The 21,079-nt window shown below is 45.4% G+C and overlaps 1 protein-coding gene across 2 annotated transcripts in view; it reads left to right on the plus strand.

The window, feature by feature from the left end:
• YWHAB (tyrosine 3-monooxygenase/tryptophan 5-monooxygenase activation protein beta) overlaps positions 1-21,079 on the plus strand; it is a 114,355-nt gene that overhangs the window by 20,646 nt on the left and 72,630 nt on the right. For both annotated transcript variants that reach the window (XM_069651350.1, XM_069651351.1), the window contains exons 2-3: positions 1,894-2,195; positions 3,284-3,407. In XM_069651350.1, coding sequence (XP_069507451.1) covers positions 1,902-2,195; positions 3,284-3,407 — 418 coding nt within the window. In that variant the 5' untranslated portion in view covers positions 1,894-1,901. The remainder of the gene's footprint in view (positions 1-1,893; positions 2,196-3,283; positions 3,408-21,079) is intronic.

Genomic DNA, 21,079 nt, shown 5'->3' on the forward strand with positions numbered 1-21,079 from the left:
TTGTAGGGAGTATTTTTACTGGTTTCATTTTTGTGAGCGTTTGCCAATTTTTAGTGAGCAAAAGTGGCCGATACACCCTTTATCTGTAGGGCTGATTGGAAGATGCATTTTGGGACCCAGCGAGGTGATCAATCCAGTTCATCCCAAAACTGATTTCCCTCAAGCTCACCCAAAACTAGCCCCCTTGATATCTTGGTATGAGATCAGTAGCTGGTGTAACGTCTTCACTACTTTTTAGCCTACATTGCTGGCATTCTTTTGCGATCAACATGTTCTGTTTCCAGCAAGGTCAAACTAATTTCATGAAACTTTTAACTCTACAGGGTAAAATGGTCCTGTATAGTTGTGGCTTCTGAATAGATAAACCCTCATGCTATCATGCAACAACGCGACACCAGACGTAGATTGGTTTATTTCTAAGATTTTTGCTATGCCAGTGTTCACTTTTTAAAAAATGGCATTCAATTTTTAGCCTCACATATCTTAATAAAAATACATTGCCTTTATGCAAATTTCACTCATGTAATTCCCTCCACATGGTGTCCCTATCTTTTTTTTCTTTGTGGGATGGACTTGCTATGAACAGTTATTATACAATAAGGTTATTAAGGGAAGGGAGATTCAGCCAAGTAATGTCCTTATGAGTTGCATCGCTGTGCCTTTTGCAGGACCCAAAACGCACTGACAAAATTGATCTTCCAGTTCAACCAGCGAAGTAATTAACACCAAATGGAGGCGAGCATTTGTCGCCATACAAAATAAACTGATACAATCTTTGCTTTATTTGGTGCCTATGTGCCGTTGGAGAAAATAACCCTCTTCTCCAAAAAACCTGCACTATGCGGTAAATGATGATCTTTGAAACTCTGCCGCTGTTGGTTTTTTCTAGCAACATAATATTATACTCCCAAATTAATGGAATCGAGCACCCGGGCATTTTAAGTGATCTTGGGAGTTTCCTGTAATCTGCAAGATGTCAATCTAACCAGGCTCTTCTAGGCTAAAGCAGTAGTTAAATGGCTCCCAGCTCCCCCCTCCATTTCGAACCCTGCCATGGAAATAAGGCCCCCCGCCCTCAAATCTGGCACTCATTTAGCTTTTAGCTTTTTCCAGAGATTAATCAGGATACCCCTGAGGTTGGGGGGGGGGGGGGGGGGAGATTAGGCCATTGTGCACAAGCGCTGGTACACTGAAACCACTACAGTGGTTATTTGGTGCAGCATAAAAGCATGTTCACCTAACATACCTCTATTTTATGGTGATATATTTTTGGCTGTAATTACACCTTTTGAAACCTTGACTCTAAATGGTAATAGAATGGTGCATGCCTGGGCCACTACTTTTTTCCTATATTTTTTTAGGTTGTTGCGGGGGGGGGGGGCGGTGTGTAACGTTTACTCTGATTCAGACTAGTTGGTGGAGCCCTGGGTTAAGTTTACCATGGTCCATTACTAAAGTTTGGTTGTCTGCTTGGCCAGCACTACCAGTGCTAGGCTTGTTGCATTAGTTTAAACAGTGAAAATCTAGTGTTCGCATTTTACCAATTGCAATTTCAAATCCCATCTCTGCAGGTATGTACAGACGGTGATGGTTAATTTATGATCAGTAAATAATTGACCATAGGGCAAAAGGAAATAAACGGGTACTGATCACAAGATACATATGCTCAGCCGCCACTCTTGGGTGTTTCTCCATGGTTCTTCAGCTTGCGTCAACAGAGCATATTCGTTTAATAAAGGTGTTTCTCAAGTTGGAAATGTAGTGAGTTTGCTGTATTTGAATTAGTGTGTTAATGGTTTCAACGTACAACTAGCAAAACTGTTATGAATAAATTCAGGAAGCCAGTTCATTTTTTACTTTTTTTTTTTTTTTTTCCTCTCCTTCCCTTCCTAGCTATCAATATGGACACAAGTGATCTCGTGCAGAAGGCCAAGCTTGCTGAACAGGCAGAGCGGTATGATGACATGGCTGCTGCGATGAAGCAGGTTACTGAATTTGGAAATGAACTCACAAACGAAGAAAGAAATCTCCTCTCAGTAGCTTATAAGAATGTTGTCGGGGCCCGTCGTTCTTCCTGGCGTGTCATCTCCAGCATTGAGCAAAAAACTGAGGGGAATGAGAAAAAACAGCAGATGTCTAGGGAATACCGAGATAAAATTGAAGTCGAATTGCAGGAGATATGCAAAGACGTTTTGGTAACTCACAATTTTCTTTTCTTGTTGCCTAGTAAATGCCAGTACATGTATAACTTACCCGTTTGTATAGAATGGCATTATAATGGTCCCTAACATTTGAATCTCAAACATTTTGCCATAACTTCGTTTTTGTAAATGTTTTAAGAAGTAACATTTTTAATGCTGTAATGAATAACTGCATGTTGGAGTTCTTGCAGCGTTTGCTTCTTTGAACCGTGAACTGATAGTGTTGTACGAGCAAAGTGCCCTAAACTTAAATTTGATTTGAGAACTTCGGATAAAGTTCGTGTGCTGTGAAAAGACCCTACTAGTTTTAGATTTGATATTTCTACAAATATTTGTGGGTGAAATTAAACATTAAATTAGCTCATGATGCTTTTGATCAATCTTTCACTGAGAGCCCATTCATTATCTGAAAGATAAAACTCCACCACAACTTTACTTCGGCTCAAAATGCTAGTGCATAAACAAATATTCGCTTTATTAGAAAATGTGGAGGTGGTGACACTTGATGAAATCAATTATGACAAATTAGATGTTGGAAACGAGCAAAGCTCCTTTTGCCTCTGAGACACGACCTGTATAATGCATCACCTCTGTGGTTTACTTGCTGTGCCTGGCCTGAGGGATAATGTGATGGTAAATACTAGACCTGCCTTTGGATGGCTGAAATGTTTATGGTGTTTGGATGCATGATGTGCTTAGGCAGACTGCCAGCTTGCCATGTAAGAAAGCATCACTATTCAGGAAGAGCAAGCTGTGCAGATGTCGATGCAACGATTTTGAGGATGTGATATATTGGTGTGATAGGCCAGGAGGAAACCATGCTAGACAGGAGTCCCGGTATGTTCAATTCGATAAGCATTGATCAACTCATGTTCAGAAGGCCCCTCTGAAGTTGCCGACTGTGCCTGTATTGCTGTCTCCTGTTAAATGATGTGGGCATTTTGCAGGTACATTTGGTCAGCATGCTCTTGAAGCACCTAACCAATTAATAAGATATTTGAAAAAATGGGAGACCATCCTGAATATCACGTGCAATAGGTTAAAATAACTTGTTTGCTTGACTGTTGGATTTTTCTTTTTAGTGCCTGCTTGATGATTATCTCATTAAAAATGCTACACAGCCAGAAAGCAAAGTGTTTTACTTGAAAATGAAAGGGGATTATTTCCGATATCTCTCTGAAGTAGCGGCAGGAGATAAAAAGAAAGGTACGTTTTACAATATATTGGCTTTATGCGACAAAAGTTTCAAATCAAGATCTCCATTTCAGGGTGCCTTTACACAGGTTCAATGATTACATGCTGTAGGTGGGCCAGGTAATGCATAGATGTGCAAGGGGGCGCTTGAGTGAGATATAAATACTGTTTATTTTGCCCATGAACATACAGCTCCTGAAATGTAAGTGGCAGTAATTTATTTTGGAGGTTTTTTGTTGCTTTAGTAGGAGTAATTTCCATTACAATAAGTATTAAGGGGCGTACATTGGATGTTGCCTAAAATACTGTAACCATACTACTTTGCAACTAGTAACTCCTGAGTATTGAAAGATAACTTTTCTTCTTTTTTACTTTACTTCGCATTTTCAATATAACAAAATTCAAGTAGGGGCACCACAAGCCTACAATTATATTCAGACCAAATCCTGACTGTATATTCAGCATGGTCAAGATTTAAATAACCGGCTGTGTCGGTTACCCACTTTCAGTCAGTTCACAATTCCCCATTGTATTATGCCCTTTGTGTTCGACTGGAATCCCTTCTCCACCCGCTTAGTTTATTCTTTTTAACTGGTGCCTTGTCCCCTACGCTTCAGTTGTCTGTTAGAATGAGATCTCTCTGGGTCTGTGGCTTGTTGGGTGCAGGGACAGATATCTAGTGTCATTGCTGTATCTCGCCCAGGGGAGCCATTGTCTTTGGGTAGGGTATTGTTTATGGTCGCCATGTTTTTTCCAACGCCCATATTTCCCAAACCTTGTGCCACCAGCAATTACTGGATTTCCATGTGTGTGCCAATGTTAGCCAGGCTGCTTGAAGCATGTGCATAATGATGGGTGTGAATCACCCCCACAATGTCAGAAGGGCCTTCCTGATCCATGTCCAAGTATAACTGTAAACGGTGTACCTATGGATTTGCACCCTCCTGTGGATGGGTGTCTTCTGTTTAGTTTATGCAAACTCTGCGTTGTAATATTACTTTGTAGGAGTTTTCTTTGGGTGTGCATCTGGAGCTTGTATGTGCCCTCGCCTAGTTATGCGTCCAAGATTCAAAAGGTATCATGTTGGAGGTCCCTGTCCCATGCCAATATATAGGAGTTGTCTGGATTGGGTCTATCCAGAATTCGGTCTGCTATACTCTGGCCTGGTAGACAGATGTATAGAAGGCCAACCTAGTTTAGTGACTGGTGACCTACGACTATTGACAACCGTAGCATCTGTAGCTAAATCGGTTCAAGGTAGCAAAGTGAGTGGTATTGGCTAAGTCTCAGGAGGGTTGAGCCTGGTAAGGGGTCCCAATGAGTACACAGTGAAAAGTCAAGGAGCACACTTGGGCAGTTATAAATATACGTATTTTTTACGTCCATAGAACAATATGAAAAATGTGTAATATTACGCAAGACTAAAAGATGCATACAATCACTGGAGTAGGGCAAAATACATAGACCCCTGCAACGGATGGTAAGTATTAGTATTGTTCACTTGTACAGGAAGTAAATACTATTTTAAATCACCCACAAAGCAACAGGGAATGGAAAGGGGATGAGAAACCTACTATGCCTCGAGTGTTCAGACAGTGCAAGTGCAGAAGGGAGAGGGCATGGGATAGGTGCTCATGGGTGCGCAACTGGTGAAGGACAGTGTAAGCTAAGTGCATGCCTCCAGGAGTGTAGGGTGCGCCAAGGCAAGTGCTGAGGATAGCCAGAAGCTGGCGCTATTCAGTGTAGGCCAGGGACTCGAGGATGAATAAGGGCCCTGAACACCAAACACACAGCTGAGATGAGCAGAGGAGGAAGGAAGGAGATCGAGGAGTCTTGAGGATCTTGAGTCCTGCTCAAGACAGAGGGCCGTTCCAAAGAAGGGATCCAGCTGAGGAAAGTGATCAGCCTCCTGCCCTCTGTTTGGCTGACAAGGAGTTGGTGCCAGAGCAGCATAGAGGCCGAAATGGGGAATATTTAGTAAGAGTTGCATATGGTGTCCCCTGACCCAGAAAGCCTTGTGGATGATGGAGGGATTTGAATTTAATCCATGAACTGGGAGCTAGTGAAGACTTTTGGGCAGGGGAGATGCAGTACCTGGGCTTGAGGCGACAGATAAGTAGGCAGCACTACAGGTCCACAGAGATGCAACACTAAAAAAGTCCATCCTTAAGAGGTATGGGGCCTTGTGCCCAAAAGTTCTTCCCAGTTTTGTCTGGGCTATTTGAGTAGCTAGAAGTTAATGTTTGCACGTTGGGGAACCCCTAGTTCACCCATGGCGGTGGAAAGATAAGGACCTTACAGAATATCTAGGGTATTTTTCTCTGCAAATTAAGTATTTTGTTGGATTCTCATTTGGATCGGGAAGCTATTGAACGTGTGTGTGTGTGAACCTGGGTAGTACTTCATGTCTGTGCTAATTCCTTCAACCTTAGAGACCCCCAGCTCTTTGTTGGACTTTGTTTAACCCCGGAGAGAGCCCATTCTCTCTCGTGGTCTGACCTGATTTGGATTGTTTCCTTTGTTTTTGCAGTCTGACAAAACTCTATAGGCACCTACTTTTTGTATGGTGACCCACTGCACCATCAGTGCAGTGTCACAGAGAAATCCTTTAGATTTCTCATACGGTTTAAATACCTTTTTTATTTTTGTGTGTACTACTCTTCCCAAGAATAGTAAAGTGAAACTGACTTACCTCTTCTCTTTGTAGGTCCAGCACACACCATCGTATGTAGCCCCTTATCCTGCCTACTCATGTATTTTTGTTACCCTCACTACTTTAAATGGCTGGTGGCAGTGGTTTAATTCTCCTACCATTGTGCTTTTCTACCGCAGGCTGAATCCTCTGGTGCATTATAGCACCCATGGGTGACTATTTTGTCGAAGGGCCCCTGCCTTCTTTATTAACCATTTTCTGTTTGTAGGATCCTTCTTGGTTTTATTCAGTGCGCCAAGCCAGGTTTCAGCCCTTTGTTCGTTTTGCCTTTGGCAGACCCGAGTACTGAAACCTTCCTCCGCGCTCCAGTGTGTCTGGGAGGGAGGTTTATGAAAATCCCCCCCCCAGTCCTTTGTCTTTAGGAATGCCTGAATGCACCCAGTCCTTACTGCCACCCTGCTGTTTGTTACAGCTTAGGCTGTGCATGAATGGGAGAGACATGCTTAAAAAGCGAGGGGTTTGGGACTGTAGAGGCAGTCGACCACTGCGAGGAACACCCAACGAAGAGACCATGAACGAAGCTTGCTGCATCCTCCTGAGCGATAAGATGCTCCGGAATGGTCGACTTGTTCCCTTTGGTTAGTGGGACCAACTCACCCAGAGACTAACTCCACTGCACCATCTTCCCTGACTGGCTGTACTTGCTTGCTGCTGCAGGAACCAAGTGCCAGTGGTCGAGAAATCCAGTCTAGTATGTTGTCTGCAATACAGCTGTAAGCTCCTGGAGTCTCCTAAGGACCCTCCAGAAGTGGGACAACCAGAGATCAGTCCCCTCATCAGAGTGCAGGACTAGAGGCCCAACCTGTCCCAAGATCCACGGTGGTGCCGTTTACTGAGCGCTGAAACCGCAAAGTGCTGCTGTTCTGAAAAGAGCCTGTAGCTGCCACCAACCTATGAATTGCTGCTGCATGGGGTCCTCACTCTTGCCCCCACGATTGAGGCCCAGGAACCCAGGATCTGCATTGCTGCAACCAGACAGAAGCCAGCTGGGCCACTCTTCTAACCAAAGGTACTGTTCTGACTTGGGGTTCTTACCTTAGTGTTGGCTCCGCTCTTCTCCATTGACACTGCAGTAGCTACTTTGCTAGAGTTGATTTTCAGCTCTACCCTGCACAAGTGTTGCTTGTAACCCTACAGTGATTTTTCTTCAACAAACTAACTTTTTGCAAGACTGTTATCTAATAAGTCTCTGCTCCATAAGCTGTGCTCCATTTTACTTTGGCTGTCCTGGCTTCCTGCAGACTCCTCGTCTACTTGACTGATATTTACTGTCCCTCGGAGGTGATAACATGGCTTTAAACTACTATTGCTGGGAAAGGTTTTTGTCTAGACTTCATTGGAACATTTAAGTGCTCACATAGCCTTGAGAACCTGTTTCCTTCCTGCTCAAATCCTGGCTCTTCACTTTGTAACTAGAAGACTGCCCATGTGGGTGGGGGGGGGCGGGGTCGGCACACGCACACACCCCCTCGGATTCCCACCAAGCAATCGACAACTGAAAAAGGAATCTAAGGAAGACACTCAATGACATACTGAATGACTAACCGAGAGAGCCATGATAGGACACTAATGACCGAATACATAGCCAGACCAAGACGGAAGTACTAGGATGATTCAATAGCACCCTGGCCCTAAACCACACCCAAGCTCCAACAGACCCATGTCACGATGGATAGCAAGGGAACAGATAAAAAACGACCCTCGGCTCCAACACCAGAGAAATGGACAAACCCAATCCTATAAGGCTCATTGGGATACAGCAGGGAGCGTGCCGCGCCATCACTACAGTCATAAAATCTGCAACAACCCCACCAACAGATACTCAAATGGAACAAGATGTATTAGAACCAGGATACAAACCAACTTTCAAATCTCTACTTACCCAAAAAATTCACAACCATCTCTCGCCCAGCAAACCACACGCACTTTACCACACTGCATCAACGATTAACACAAACCGCACCTACAGCACTCTCTCACCTGGTCAGATAATTGCACCAAAGCTCAGCGCACGGTGTATACCGAACTGAAGCCACTAACAGCACACGCCTTCACTCTCCCCACCCCCCCTCCCTCCCCCTCCTAGTTTATTTGTATAGCGCAGCCAAACCCTGGGGTAACTGGGTTACAGATGTTACATAGGTTATACATGTAGTACATAACAGTAGTACATAACAGAGGACAGGAAATAAATGCCAAAAATAGACCAGGTTACAGAATGGTTAGTCCAAAGGTAGCACAATTATGGTATTGGAGCGAGTAGCCAATTATTGCTGAGATGTGAGCAAAGCCTTCACCTTAGTTCTGAATGACCAGAATGAGGAATCTGATCAGATTTCCATAGGGAGTGTGTTGCAATGTTTTGCGGCTAGTACAGGGAAGCTTGCTCCCCCTGCTATTTTCAGGTTGAACCTAGGGATGTTTAGTTGGTGCAGGTATGGAGATCTAGTCGGTCTGGATGTGCTGTATCTAGTAAATTTGTCTGATAAGTAACGTGGGGCTGTCAGGGATAGGAATTTATCTCCCTCCACCCGACTAACCCTACCCACCCTCCTTGCCTACAGATCCGCCTGAGTGCCTGGGGACCAACTCTGTTGGTGACAGGATCTACAAAGTGTACTAGTGATATATAAATGCCATTAATGTCCTAGTTGGTGAAGTAACCTCAGGGTGTAGGAAATGTGTAAAAAGCATCTCTAAAGAGTATCTACTAGATTTGTGTTCTGGAAAAGTATTTTAAAGTAGATTTTACCTATATTCTCCTTTTTGGAGAATGCTCATTTAAAAACCGATAAATAAAACTATTTAACTAAAACCATGAGTGTAAGTGTTGGTTACTTGTATTTGTGAATTTCATTGCTACCGCTCACATTTACCCCTCTTAAGATGAGCCTGCCTGCGCAGTCACACTACCAACTTGTGTAGTACAGGCTATACCAAAAGGTGGGTTACCTAATCCCAATAGGACTAGTGTTGTGTACCACAGGGTTACATCAATTCTTGCCTAACACTCCCCAACTCAGTGCTCTAGTGGGAGCCATCTGGTTAGGTCCACTGTCAGCATTTTCAAGAGGGGAGGAATATTGTCTGAACAGGTTGCTGTGTCTCGGGGTTAGTGAGATGCTCAAGAATGCAATTGCCTTGGCAGACCACTGACAGGGATATTTTCTTCCACCTTGTGAATAGTGGGTCCTGAGATATTTAGGCCTTGTGATTTTCCTTAATTAACGCTGACACTTTGAATGCATTAAGTCCCCAGAGTGCTGTTGGTAATGAGTGCTCAGTCTCATAGAGAAGATAACTTCTCTGGGTACAGGGCTATCTTGTGCTGCTAGGATACTCCATACCCTCAAACCCCTGGTTAGTCCTGATGTGGCACGCTGTGGCTCCATGACTCAAGCGAATGGGGGAGGGAGAGCGGCAGCGACTGCCTGGAAGGGTCCCTTTCGTCCTATATGTTGGGATACTTAACCCATATCTTGGTATTTGGGGCTGCCCGAACATCCTGTGGTCAAGTTTTAATTTTGGGCCCGAACCCAAAAATCGTGCATACATCACATGTCGGCCACTTGTTTTGTCGGCCACTTGTTTTTGTTCACTAACGGCCATGTGGTTTTGTATACTGACAGTCAAAATGTTAAAATTGAAAAGGTGCTATATATCTAAACGTTAATCTTATCATATTATGTTGTACTTTCCTTACGGTTTGGTCTCAGCTCATGGTGCATACATGGGGGTGGCGGGGGCGGGGGGTGAGCAGGCCTTAAACACACAATTCATTTGTATACATGAAGATAAAGTTTAATGTTAACGTTTTCTGATGCAGTTTATTCCTTTCGTTTCCCTGTATGTGCCTCTGATTACTTTGCATTGTGGTTCTTCGGATGTATTGTTTGTACTACCACAAGTGTTAAGTCTTGAATTGTTAGCTAGTTATTACATGTTTAACATTAATCAAAGCTCTAAGGTAGCATTCACTATTGTACTATCTGAAATGACTAGATTATAAATATTGTACTTCTATGGTGCATTCCGCAGTCATTGCCTATGTTCATATATGATTAGGTTTCTGTATAACATTCCAATGATTTTAGAGTACATTCTTTAATAAAGTAGTTCATGATAGGTCTCCCGATCACCCCTGACGTCTTGTTACTTGTTACCAACAATATAAACACAACCCCTTGTAGGGACTTCATCAAAATGAATTTCACATGATGTCATCAATGACATTTGTGATGTCATCTTTGATGTCCTGGCTGCTAATCTTAGCAGTGCAGAGTGATGGCGTGAGTTATGGTTGCTTGGCTTACCATATCTGGCGCATTTCCAGGGTTTTTCAGTTTTGCTTGTAACCATAATGTCCCTTTACGTTTTTTTCATTGAATTTCATAGGTTATTTGCATTTTTAAAGCGCTCACACAGCCCACGGGCATCGAGGCGCTGTTACAGGAATTGTTTTGGTTGCATAGTTTGCCTTAGTTGCATATTTATAACGCGCTTAAATACCCAGAGCTTTCTAAGCGCGGACCCGGGGATCGAACCGGTGTTGCTTCGCGTCTTGCTTCCAAGGTGAGCACGTTGCCGCTGAGCTACTCTCCTGGGTGCAACTTATCCAGAACGTCCCTTTAAAAACCCATGAAATTCACTGAAAAAATTGTTAGCAGTACGTGCTATTTTCCTACTAATATACTTGCCCAATCTAGCACTAATTATGTCCAATTTACAAAGTATCACATTAAAACTCGGCCATTTTCCACTTTTTTGCAACCATTTCAACTGATTTTTGCATCCGTAGACTTCTACAAACGTCTGACTTCATTGTGTACTTTCCAGGCAGTGCCACATGGCCATATGCTGGCGTGCGGCATGACGTGTCTGAGAACCAGTCTGCACTTTGCGATAAGATTTGCTTCGTGGACAGTTCGGAACTGCATTTTCTACTGATGTAGGAACTTTGAACTTCAACATTTCCTTTGCTTCTACACCTATTCCTACTCATTATCCATTAACAATCATAGTACACAGTACATAAATGTTAACAAAACTGCGATTCATCTTAAAAATGGCATCCGCTAATGCCATCCCTCCTCCCCAAGAGCCACCACCAGCTGGAGGACCTTCAAAACAAAAAAAGTGCATGACTTTGTAGACCGTGAAGATGCGGTTGAGGAAGTGCCTACCTCTAGCCCCCAGAGAATCATGGGTGTGGCTGTTATTTACCACTGTTGGAATGTACCAAAGGCAAAAGCTACCAAAATAAAATGCACTGAGTGCAACTTTGTTTTCAGTCGCGGACTCCCCGGACAGTAATCCTACGGGACCACGTCCATGTGCTGCCACACCAAATCCAATGACTGCAATGCTCTCCGGAAGGCTGTCCCTTTCTTAGCAAGTAGGAGGCTGTCTTCCTCCACCTCATCTTCCTCAACCAATACTGTAACTACACAGCCTAAATCCCACCAGCTACCTTGCAAGCAACAAAAGAGGCTCTTGATCCATTTTTTTTTCGAAGACCACAGTCCTCTGTACATGCAACAAAATATTCTGCAGAGAGAAGCACTTTCAAAGTGCTTTTGAAGCTGTAATCAAGGAGCATGAGAAACTGTCCCCTACCTTAGAAATGACACCCACAGCATTTTCCACTGTCCACCCGTCACTCCATATTAGTGTTTGGTGCCTCTTTCCTCATTTCCCTCCCCACCTTTCGTTCTAAGCGCTCCTGCTAAAAAAAAAATGCATCCAAAAACAACAAAAGAAATGTTACTTTAGGAACCACCGTTCAGTTAAAAACATAGAACTAAAAAAACTTAGCCTCCATCTACTTTATATTTCTCAGTAAAGTACATAGACTCAATAAGATTTTACAATATTTCCATTTTGTTATGCTAATGGAAATATTGTGGCGTTCATCCCCTGTTCCAGGGACTGGAACGGTGGATACCGGCCCAGCAGCCCAATGTTATCATCCCAAGCGAAGCAAGGGTGGATAACTAGGTGGTCTGACCATTATTTCACACCCCCACCCCAATTCGAGCCCCTGTAATGAAGGATGAATGCCATTGGCACCCTAAGTTCCCAAAGCGGGTTCCATACAGGGCCCCTCTTTGCTTTCCATGGCAGTCTGCAGAAGGCGAAGAGAACCCTATGACCATAATATTACTAATGGCACCCTACAGTGATTTTTCTTCAACAAACTAACTTTTTGCAAGACTTATCTAATAAGTCTCGGCTCCATAAGCTGTGCTCCATTTTACTTTGGCTGTCCTGGCTTCCTGCAGACTCCTCGTCTACTTGACTGATATTTACTGTCCCTCGGAGATGATAACGTGGCTTTAAACTACTATTGCTGAGAGGTTTGTCTAGACTTCATTGGAACATTTAAGTGCTCACATACCCTTGAGAACCTGTTTCCTGCCTGCTCAAATCCTGGTTCTTCACTTTGTAACTAGAAGACTGCCCACGGGGGTGGGGGGCGGGGTCGGCACACGCACACACCCCCTCTGATTCCCACCAAGCAATCGACAACTGAAAAAGGAATCTAAGGAAGACACTCGATGACATACTGAATGACTAACCGAGAGCCATGATAGGACACTAATGACCAAATACATAGCCAGACCAAGACGGAAGTACTAGGATGATTCAATAGCACCCTGGCCCTAAACCACACCCAAGCTCCAACAGACCCTTCAAACCTATCCCAATTTTGAACGCCTTTACCACAAAGGCGCTCCCATGTGGACATGGCCACTTTGACCCAATGTGTTGTCCCTCGTGGTCATGGCCAGTTGCCAGATTGTCCGGATCATGACCTGGGCATTCTGGCCACTGCCCTTGGCTACCGGCTATACCGTGACATCACTATTTTGTACCTACATTATTGTTCAAAAATAAAACACAGGCACATTTGCAAAACCATGCTTTCATATCCTTGCCAAGGCTCCTTGGGAAATCCACCCATGTTTTAATGTATGCACATACAATAGTCAAATAACCTAGCCCCCACTTGACAAAACCATTCAGACTTAATTTATATCTAGATCTTAAATATTTTAGCAAACCTTCGTGTAGATTCGTCAAATGGCACCTAATTTATAAGCCTTTATAATAATTTGGGACCCCATCTAATTTCACCCCCCCTTGACAGAATCCCACCAAACTTTGCAGACTCATTCGGAATTGGGTCAAGAATAGAAGTGCAACATTTAATGCACTTTAAGTGCCGCCAATGTTATAAGCCATCCAAGAACTGTTTTTCACCAACCCTGTAATGCAGCGGTCTCTGAACTTCACAGGACTGTTTGCGAACATCCAAACTGTTTGCAGACTTTTACGACGAAAAACACCTGTTTTTTTTTTTTGCTTCTTGCAGCCATATCCATCCTCATCACCACTCGCCTCCCCAGAGATTATTTGATTTATGCCTTTTTTTTTTTAAACCCACAACATAATGGACTTCGTTGTGTGCAAATCAATGGTCTAGTCACAAGTAGGTCCGTCTGTACCACACTTGTGAGTGTATTGTGTATGGATGTTGGTCAGCATCCTTGAGTGACTTTGGATGTTAAATAAATGGCTTTTTCGGTGGCTCTGAAACAGAAACTTAAAGGTATGATTACTGCGTGCTGCTGTGGCTTATAAGTGAAATGGTGTAGTAGGCTGAGTTTTGTGTAATATTGTTATGTGTAAGTATATACATAGTCAAGGAAAAAACAATTTGCAGGGATGTTAATGAGCAATACATTTTAACCCGAAACTTGAAATTCAAGGGGAAAACCTGCAATTCAGCTTAAGTCATCTAAACTTTGTGCCCCCTTTTGTGCAGCCTATGAACACAATGATTTTACAGATTATCACTAATTACATTACAATTTAAATGGGCAGCTGGAAGAGTTGAAGTAGCGGAAGATGCAATTTCTTAGCTAGTAGCTGGCTCAGCCATAGTTGGATTTAAAAGGTCAGTGAAAACCAGTGCAGGCTATGCACCAAGAAGTAGCTGGTGTGCTGACTATGGTAGGAAGTACTTGGTACATGTAGCTGGTGTATAGTGTCCAGTCTGTATAAGGAGTAATGTGACTGGTTTGACATGGACCAGGGGGTGGCTTATAATTTTGGAATAGTGAGCGGTATGGTGCTTACAGAAAATGTAGGTTGATCCTGTTTGTGGTGGCAGTGATTTAGTTTGTCAGAAAATCCCAGGGTTGCAAGATCTGGATTTCTGAAACCATATCAACTTAACATTACCTTGAATGAGAATTTATGGTAGGAGTATTAGTGTTGGTGTAAAATTGATTTGGGGGAGGAAGGGCTTGGGCATTCATTTTAAACATTGCTAACACTTCTTGCAGTCCTCAAATGCATCTAAATTTGTGTATAAAGTGCTTCTTCAGACTGGTTGTATTGATGCTCATTGCTCTGGGTGCTTTGCTTGTACCCCTGATGGGAAAAAAAGAAATCGATTTGTGGCCCGAAGCATGTGTGCGCGTTCTCGTGATTTTTTTCATTTTTTATTGGCTTTACACATCCCCCTCCTATAATACAAGAGTTCAAATCTTCAAGGACCCATGGAAAATACCTAGGATAATTGCAGGAATGTTCGCTCACCAACCTGCAACCGCATGTGTGGATACGCCAGTGGTTACAACGGTTGAGAATGCACACTGTTTGGTAAGATTCTCATCTTTATAATGGATCTTCTAACCTGTGTCAACCCCAGAAAAATTGTTTTGCCTGGAGTTGCTAATTATGTCCCTAGGTGAGTGGGACTTTTGCATTTTATTTTTATTTCCCCTTTCTCTGACCTAGTTTTGTACTTTATTTTTATGGGTGACCTTATGTCTCTCCATAGAGTGAGATTGGAGTTTGGACTGGCTAATGAACTGTGGCATCGCACTGAATTTTAAATGCAGTGGATTCCTTTTAATTCTGAGTTCCCGGGTGAACTACTGTGCCCAAGAGGAAAAGTGGGATTCACATCCCCATTAAGTTAATTTAGTGAGACCGCACACCCCACCTTATGTGCTGGGGATACAACATGTCCTCTTTCTTATCTGGTAACATTGTTGTAACTATTTCCAGTTTACTTGAATGGCTGGTGGCAGTGTTTTACTTGGTCATAATTTGCAGTCTGTCGCTTCAGCCTCTGTAATGCACAGCAGGGCCCCTAATCTGCTTGAATGGTGGGCTCCTTTTTTTGGCAATTTCTCATTTGCTTGTTTCCTACGTCTTCTGCTGTTTCAGGCAGGAACGACCTTAGTTGAAGTTTTGTCTTTGGCAGGAATCATTTACCAGCCGAGGCTGGAGTGTCTGAGAAGGCAGAAGGCGAGGGAGGAGTCAAACACTGCAGCCCTTTGTCTTTTTCATTGCTTGAAAGGAACCAGTTCCGAATGGGGAGCTGGCTGTTCGGCCAGACCACCCCTCGAGTTTGCAGAAGTTGTGCTGTAGTTACTGATACTCCGAACCTGGAAGCTGCTGACAAGTTGACCACTGGAGTTTAATCCAAAGAGAAAGATGAACAATGGGCGTCTAGCGATTTCTAGCGACCGGAGAGCCTGCTGTGTAACCGGAGCCTGATGCCTTCCTTCCAATCAACCTGTGGATACTGAATGCGACAACTCCTACCAGAGGCTGATTAGATTCACTAGTCTCAAGACCGGCATTTTGATCATTCCATGGCCTGCTGGGATTCAAACCGGTATTGGGCTGTTTTTAAATAGTCACTGTAGTGACTACCTTACTCCTAGTCCATAGTCCCCTTTCCTTCATACTTGTGGGACATCCCGTCCTTCGGGCGGTACCGGAGCACTTTTGTAAAAAAAAAAGCAATAACTTGTTTTGTCCTTATTTTTACACAGGGCACCACAAGCCCGCCCTCCTGAGCTCCGCATCACCCTTCAGCCCTTTTCTATCGCCAGGTTTGAGACCATTAAGCAAGAATAGAGGGTACTTTTTAGAGGGGACGGCGGGCCGCACGGTAGTCACTACGGTGAGTAACTTTGTTATACTCCTACTCCCCTTGCCTCATACTTGTGGGAGATTTCCAAGCACACCTCACAGGTAATACAGGTGGATGGAAATTACTGGAATAGGTTCTTAACAGCCTGGCAGAATTGGGCATCAGCCCTGGAGCTCAGGTCCAAGCAGTAATGCTTACAAAAAGCTAATGGGGAAGCCCACGTAGCCGCCTTGGCAAAGGTTTCCCATGGGACATACTTTTGGAAGGCAGCAGCAGCCTCTTTGCCACATATATAAGATGAGCATGGATGCCTTTCGGAGGTTGAAGGCCCTGAATGCTGTAGGCTTCTGAAATGCAGGAGGCAATCAATCGGGAGATAGTTTCTTTGGAAGCCGGTTAACCCTTGTTCTCCGAATGTGACCGTTGTGAGGAGCCCCTGAGTTCACTCATTCTATCAAGGTAGAACTTCAGTGCTTGCCGAATGTCCTAGTTGTGTAAAAAGCTCTCGCATCAGATGCCGGATTAGGAAAAAAGGCAGGTTAAGAGATCGATTGGTTCAAGTGAAAATCTGTAACCACCTTAGGCAGGAAGGAAGTGCGAAGCACAACCTTATCTTATTGAAAGTGAGGAGCAGATGTTCCACAGAGCTTGAGCTTACTTACTCGTGTCGCCGATGTTACTGCGATCAGAAAGGCGACTTTCCGAGAAAAGAATTTCAAATCTGTAGTAGCCATGGGTTCAAAGGGTTTATGGCATAATGTGGTGATCACCACATTCAAATTCGATTTGGGATGAAGGGTGCGCACCTGCAGGAAGATGCGCAAAATGTCTTTTAATTACCTGGTTAGACAATGACCAAGAACAGTTGTCTGTGGGCATGTAGGCCGCAATGGCAGATGCTAAAGTTGCAAGGAGCTATGCAGAGGAGTGCCATTTGATGTTTCTGAGCTTGCAGAGTGACAGATGAATCTGAGGCAATGGAGGAAAAGCGTAAGCCTTGATGTTGTGCCACAAAATCCAATTTCTAGTGCCTCTCCCAAGGAGGACACCCCAAGGCCATCCCTTGATGCATAAAGAGGAAGTTTCCGGTTGGTAAATGTCGCAAATAGGTACACTTCTAGAGTGCCCATTGGTGGAAAATTTTGGAGAAACATTGTTCAATTCCCACTCGTAACTGCCAGCCGACTGAGTGAGTTGGCAGTTACATTGTAACCCGGGATGTGTACAGCCTGGGGCCAAACCTTGTGTTGAATGGCCCAGTCCCAAATTTGTATGGCTAGGGGCACCAGGAGAGGTGACTTGGTGCCATCCTGTTTAAACATTGCAAAATAATTGTCTGTGCGAATACGGACTACCTTGTTGGCAGAAAGCCAGGAGCTCCAGATAATTGATGTGGAACTGCATGTCCTGAAGCGTCCATGGGTTGAATACTTTGAGGTGACCAGCGTCGCTCCCCACCCCAGATAGGAGTCTGTGGTAACCATCTCTTGTGGGCAGGGCTCCCAAAAGGAGGCCACTAAAAGGTTGCTGGTTGAGGACCACCATTGCAGATCAGTCATCATGCAGGATGGAACTAGGATCATCTTGGCATCCGGATCCAAAGAGCCAGCTGAGGACGCCTCCTCTTCAGACGTGCAATTGGCAGGGCTAGCACGCAAGAAGCCATGAGACACGTCTTTGTAACCACCAAGCAGTCATGCGCGAGGACTGGGGAAGAGCTGACACTTGGTCGTTAGGTCTGCAATCCTGTCTGTCGTTGGGAACACCTGGTACTGTCGGGTCTTGTGACCATCATGGAAGAGTTCCACCAGCTCGACAGCCCAAGATGGAACCGGAGCTGAAGGCGAGACCGAAGATTGGCCGTGGCTGTCTCTGCGCAAGGACTGTGCGATAGCCAATCGTCCAGATATGGGTATACATGAATCCCCTGCAGTCTGAGGAAAGCTGCAATGACCGTTGCTGAGACCAAAAGGAGCATTCCTCTCCCAGGGAGAACCGCAGATATTTCCGATGATGGCTCCATATCGGAATGTGCATGTATGCGTCCTAAAGGTCCACTACGTTGAGCCAGTCTCTCTTCTGAAGAGAGGCTTTTATTTGGCAAGACATGATAATCTAATTTCTCTTGGGAAAGATTGATCGTAGTGCGCAGGCCAGCCTGGGTGGGTTTGGGCACCGTGAACAGACGGGAATAGTAGCCCTCTCTTGCTCACTGAGGGGAACATGCTCCACCGCTCTTGAGGTCTAGACGTTTCTGTACCTCTGCTCTGAGAAAGGGCGACCCAGTCTGCTGGAAGGGAGGGTTGAAGGGTGTGGTACATGGGAGGGGCAAGCAGAAGCTCGCCTGAGCGATGGACAAAACCCACTGGTCTTTGGTGATCTGCCAAGTCTCCAGATGAGATTCACCCTCCCACCTGAGTCTTGTGCGATAAATTATCATTTGGTTGATTTGTTGGCAGGGAGACTACCTGCCCCTGGAGAGGAGGCTAATGGGCGAGAGAAAAATCTGCCCCATGGTGCTGTTGCTTACAGCGGGGCCTGCCAACCGGAGCTTCAGATCAGCATGCACGGCAATCCTGATCCACCCCCCACCCATCCCCCTGAACCCAAATAAGAGTTTGGGACCCTGACCTCTGTGAATAAGGGACCTTAGCTGGAGCTTTCGCCAGGACTGAGTACTCGCCTTAGTCTTTGTGGGATCCTCATATGTGGAGGAATGGAACAACTTGCCATCAAGAGGAAGGTCTGGAACTTTGTCCCGCTCTTCTTTTGAAAATGTCACATGGAGCCACGCTTTGCGGGAGATGTCGACCCCGCCATAACACCTTGATCTTCGGTATCTACATGGTGTGCCGCAGATTCCAGTAGATCCTTTTGCATCCGACAAACCGGGTTTGAAGTCTAGCTTGTCTCCAATCGACTAGCTCCTTCCACAGCCTAATATTGGCTGCTGCCAGGATGAACTCAGTGTTAGCTTGACAAAGTTGGGGCGCCGAATTGGAATATACTTTCTTGCCAATGGTGTAAGAAGCTTGGAGAGGATTTGGGCTGCGGTGGATGCCGATGCCGGCTTGGACTGCAGAGTGGCAGCTGCCACTACCATGGACGATGGGAGCAGGCAAGCCGACAAGACTATCTTCCGAGGTGTGAAACTTGTATCGAGCATCTCCTTGAGATGCAGCCCGGTATGGGGTTTGTCCCAGACTTTACGTGCTCAGCCAAGATGGCCTTCTGGAGGAACATGCCGGTGCACTCCTGTAGCAATAGGGTAAAGGCTCCCAAAAGGACCACCCCACCCCTCCCCTCCCTGCGGAGCGGGGACCTACAGTACAGGCGGCACACACTGAGTCAACTAACCCAGACATTCCCACCAACACTTTCGTCCATCCGCCCTGTAATTTAATTACTGCCAGATACCACGTTGGTGTGGAATTATCGAGACATTGGCAATCTCCCCACTACCTGAGAGGTTGTCATTGGCAGATGCACTGGTCACTAGAGTCTAACTGGAGCATAAGGGGAGCTATGAGAGAGCATGTTAGAGGCGAGGACTAGAGGAGTATGGAACCTGTATGCCAGTCAGACCCAGATCAGGACAGAGCCACAAGAGGGGAGAATATGCAAGCCGAGCGCTTCAATTCAGGATAGTTGCAAATTAACCAACCCTACTAACAATTTTCCCTTTCTGCATACACCTCTCAAACTCCAAACCAAAACCTACAGCACAACAAACCGCACAAACTTCACTACATTGCAACAACCAAACAAACACACATAGCCTTGCACAACAGTACACGACTACCGGCTGCAAACACCCGAGGCCCAGCCAACGGACCCACCTCCTGCTTCCTCCCACTAACTCAACCTCCCCTCTTTCAGAGCTGCCAGAGCGCCGAGGGACCACTACGGTGGTGATAGTGCGCGGTACAAATGTCCTTCAACATTAACCTATCCAGCACCCAGTCATGGAATGCTCGGATAGAGCTGGGCTGTTCATTGCTGTCCTGGTCCGCCTAGTCCTCCAGTGAAGCGGGAACATGGGGCTGATCCGCTGCACGTGGTGCTGCAAGTTTTGACGTGTTGTCTAGGGGCGCACCCAATGTTTTCTTTATCCGGGATAGCAGAGGAGGTGGTGTGATGGGTGGAAGGAGGTGGCACCACCGGGACCAGACTGGGGTACAGTTCCTAAGGCCCTTAAAGTATGCCCTCATGGGATCAGAGTGCACGAGTGTCTGAAAATCTCCCAAAAACATCCTGACTAAGGTCTAGGCGCTGGAGTAGGTAGAGGAAGCTCTTGAGGGACATAACCCTGTGAGCGCAATGGGGGTGGACGGGCCAGCGCAGGCTGGGTCCATGTAAATCGGTGTTGCGGAACCAGGAGGAAGCAAGACTGTATGAGGCAGCGGTGCCCGAGCACACCAATCTGTAAAAGGGCGTGACAAGTTTTTGGTGTCCATGTGGCATGGAAAAAACTGCTCAGCCCCAAAGGGAATGCTCCCAGCACCTGTCGTGAACGCTAGTGTAAGAGGTATCCAAAATGGCCAGCGTGGACCATGGAGGTTGAGCTACCATTTTGACACCTGAGAACTGTCACAGGAAAGTGAGGCGACCGTCTCCTCGGGTCTAGAGTGGCATTTTAGCCTTGAAACAAGGATCCTCTAGGATGTTTACTGGACAACCTCAATACTGTCGCAGGATTAGACTCCAGTGGCAGAACCTCAGCAGAACAGCTAAGGCCTGTGGCGCGTGACCACCTTCTTTGCCCCCTCGACAGAATCAATACTCGCACGCCGAGCGTGGGAAGGGCGAGTAATAAACCTCGCCGTCCGGACCTTCAAAGAAGGTCCCTCTTTTCTGCCGGTACTCTATTTAGCCCCAAGAAGAGGAACCTCTATTTTTAATCTCGGACGTATAGCTCCTTAACAGGGGCCGCTAGTCGTGACTCGGTATGGAAAGCTCCAGAAATGGAGACCTCGGGGCGAACCCCGGTATCCAGAGCCACAGAAAAACTGG

This window comes from Ambystoma mexicanum, chromosome 3p (assembly GCF_040938575.1).
Source record: "Ambystoma mexicanum isolate Mex_15411 chromosome 3p, UKY_AmexF1_1, whole genome shotgun sequence".
Lineage (NCBI taxonomy): Eukaryota > Metazoa > Chordata > Amphibia > Caudata > Ambystomatidae > Ambystoma > Ambystoma mexicanum.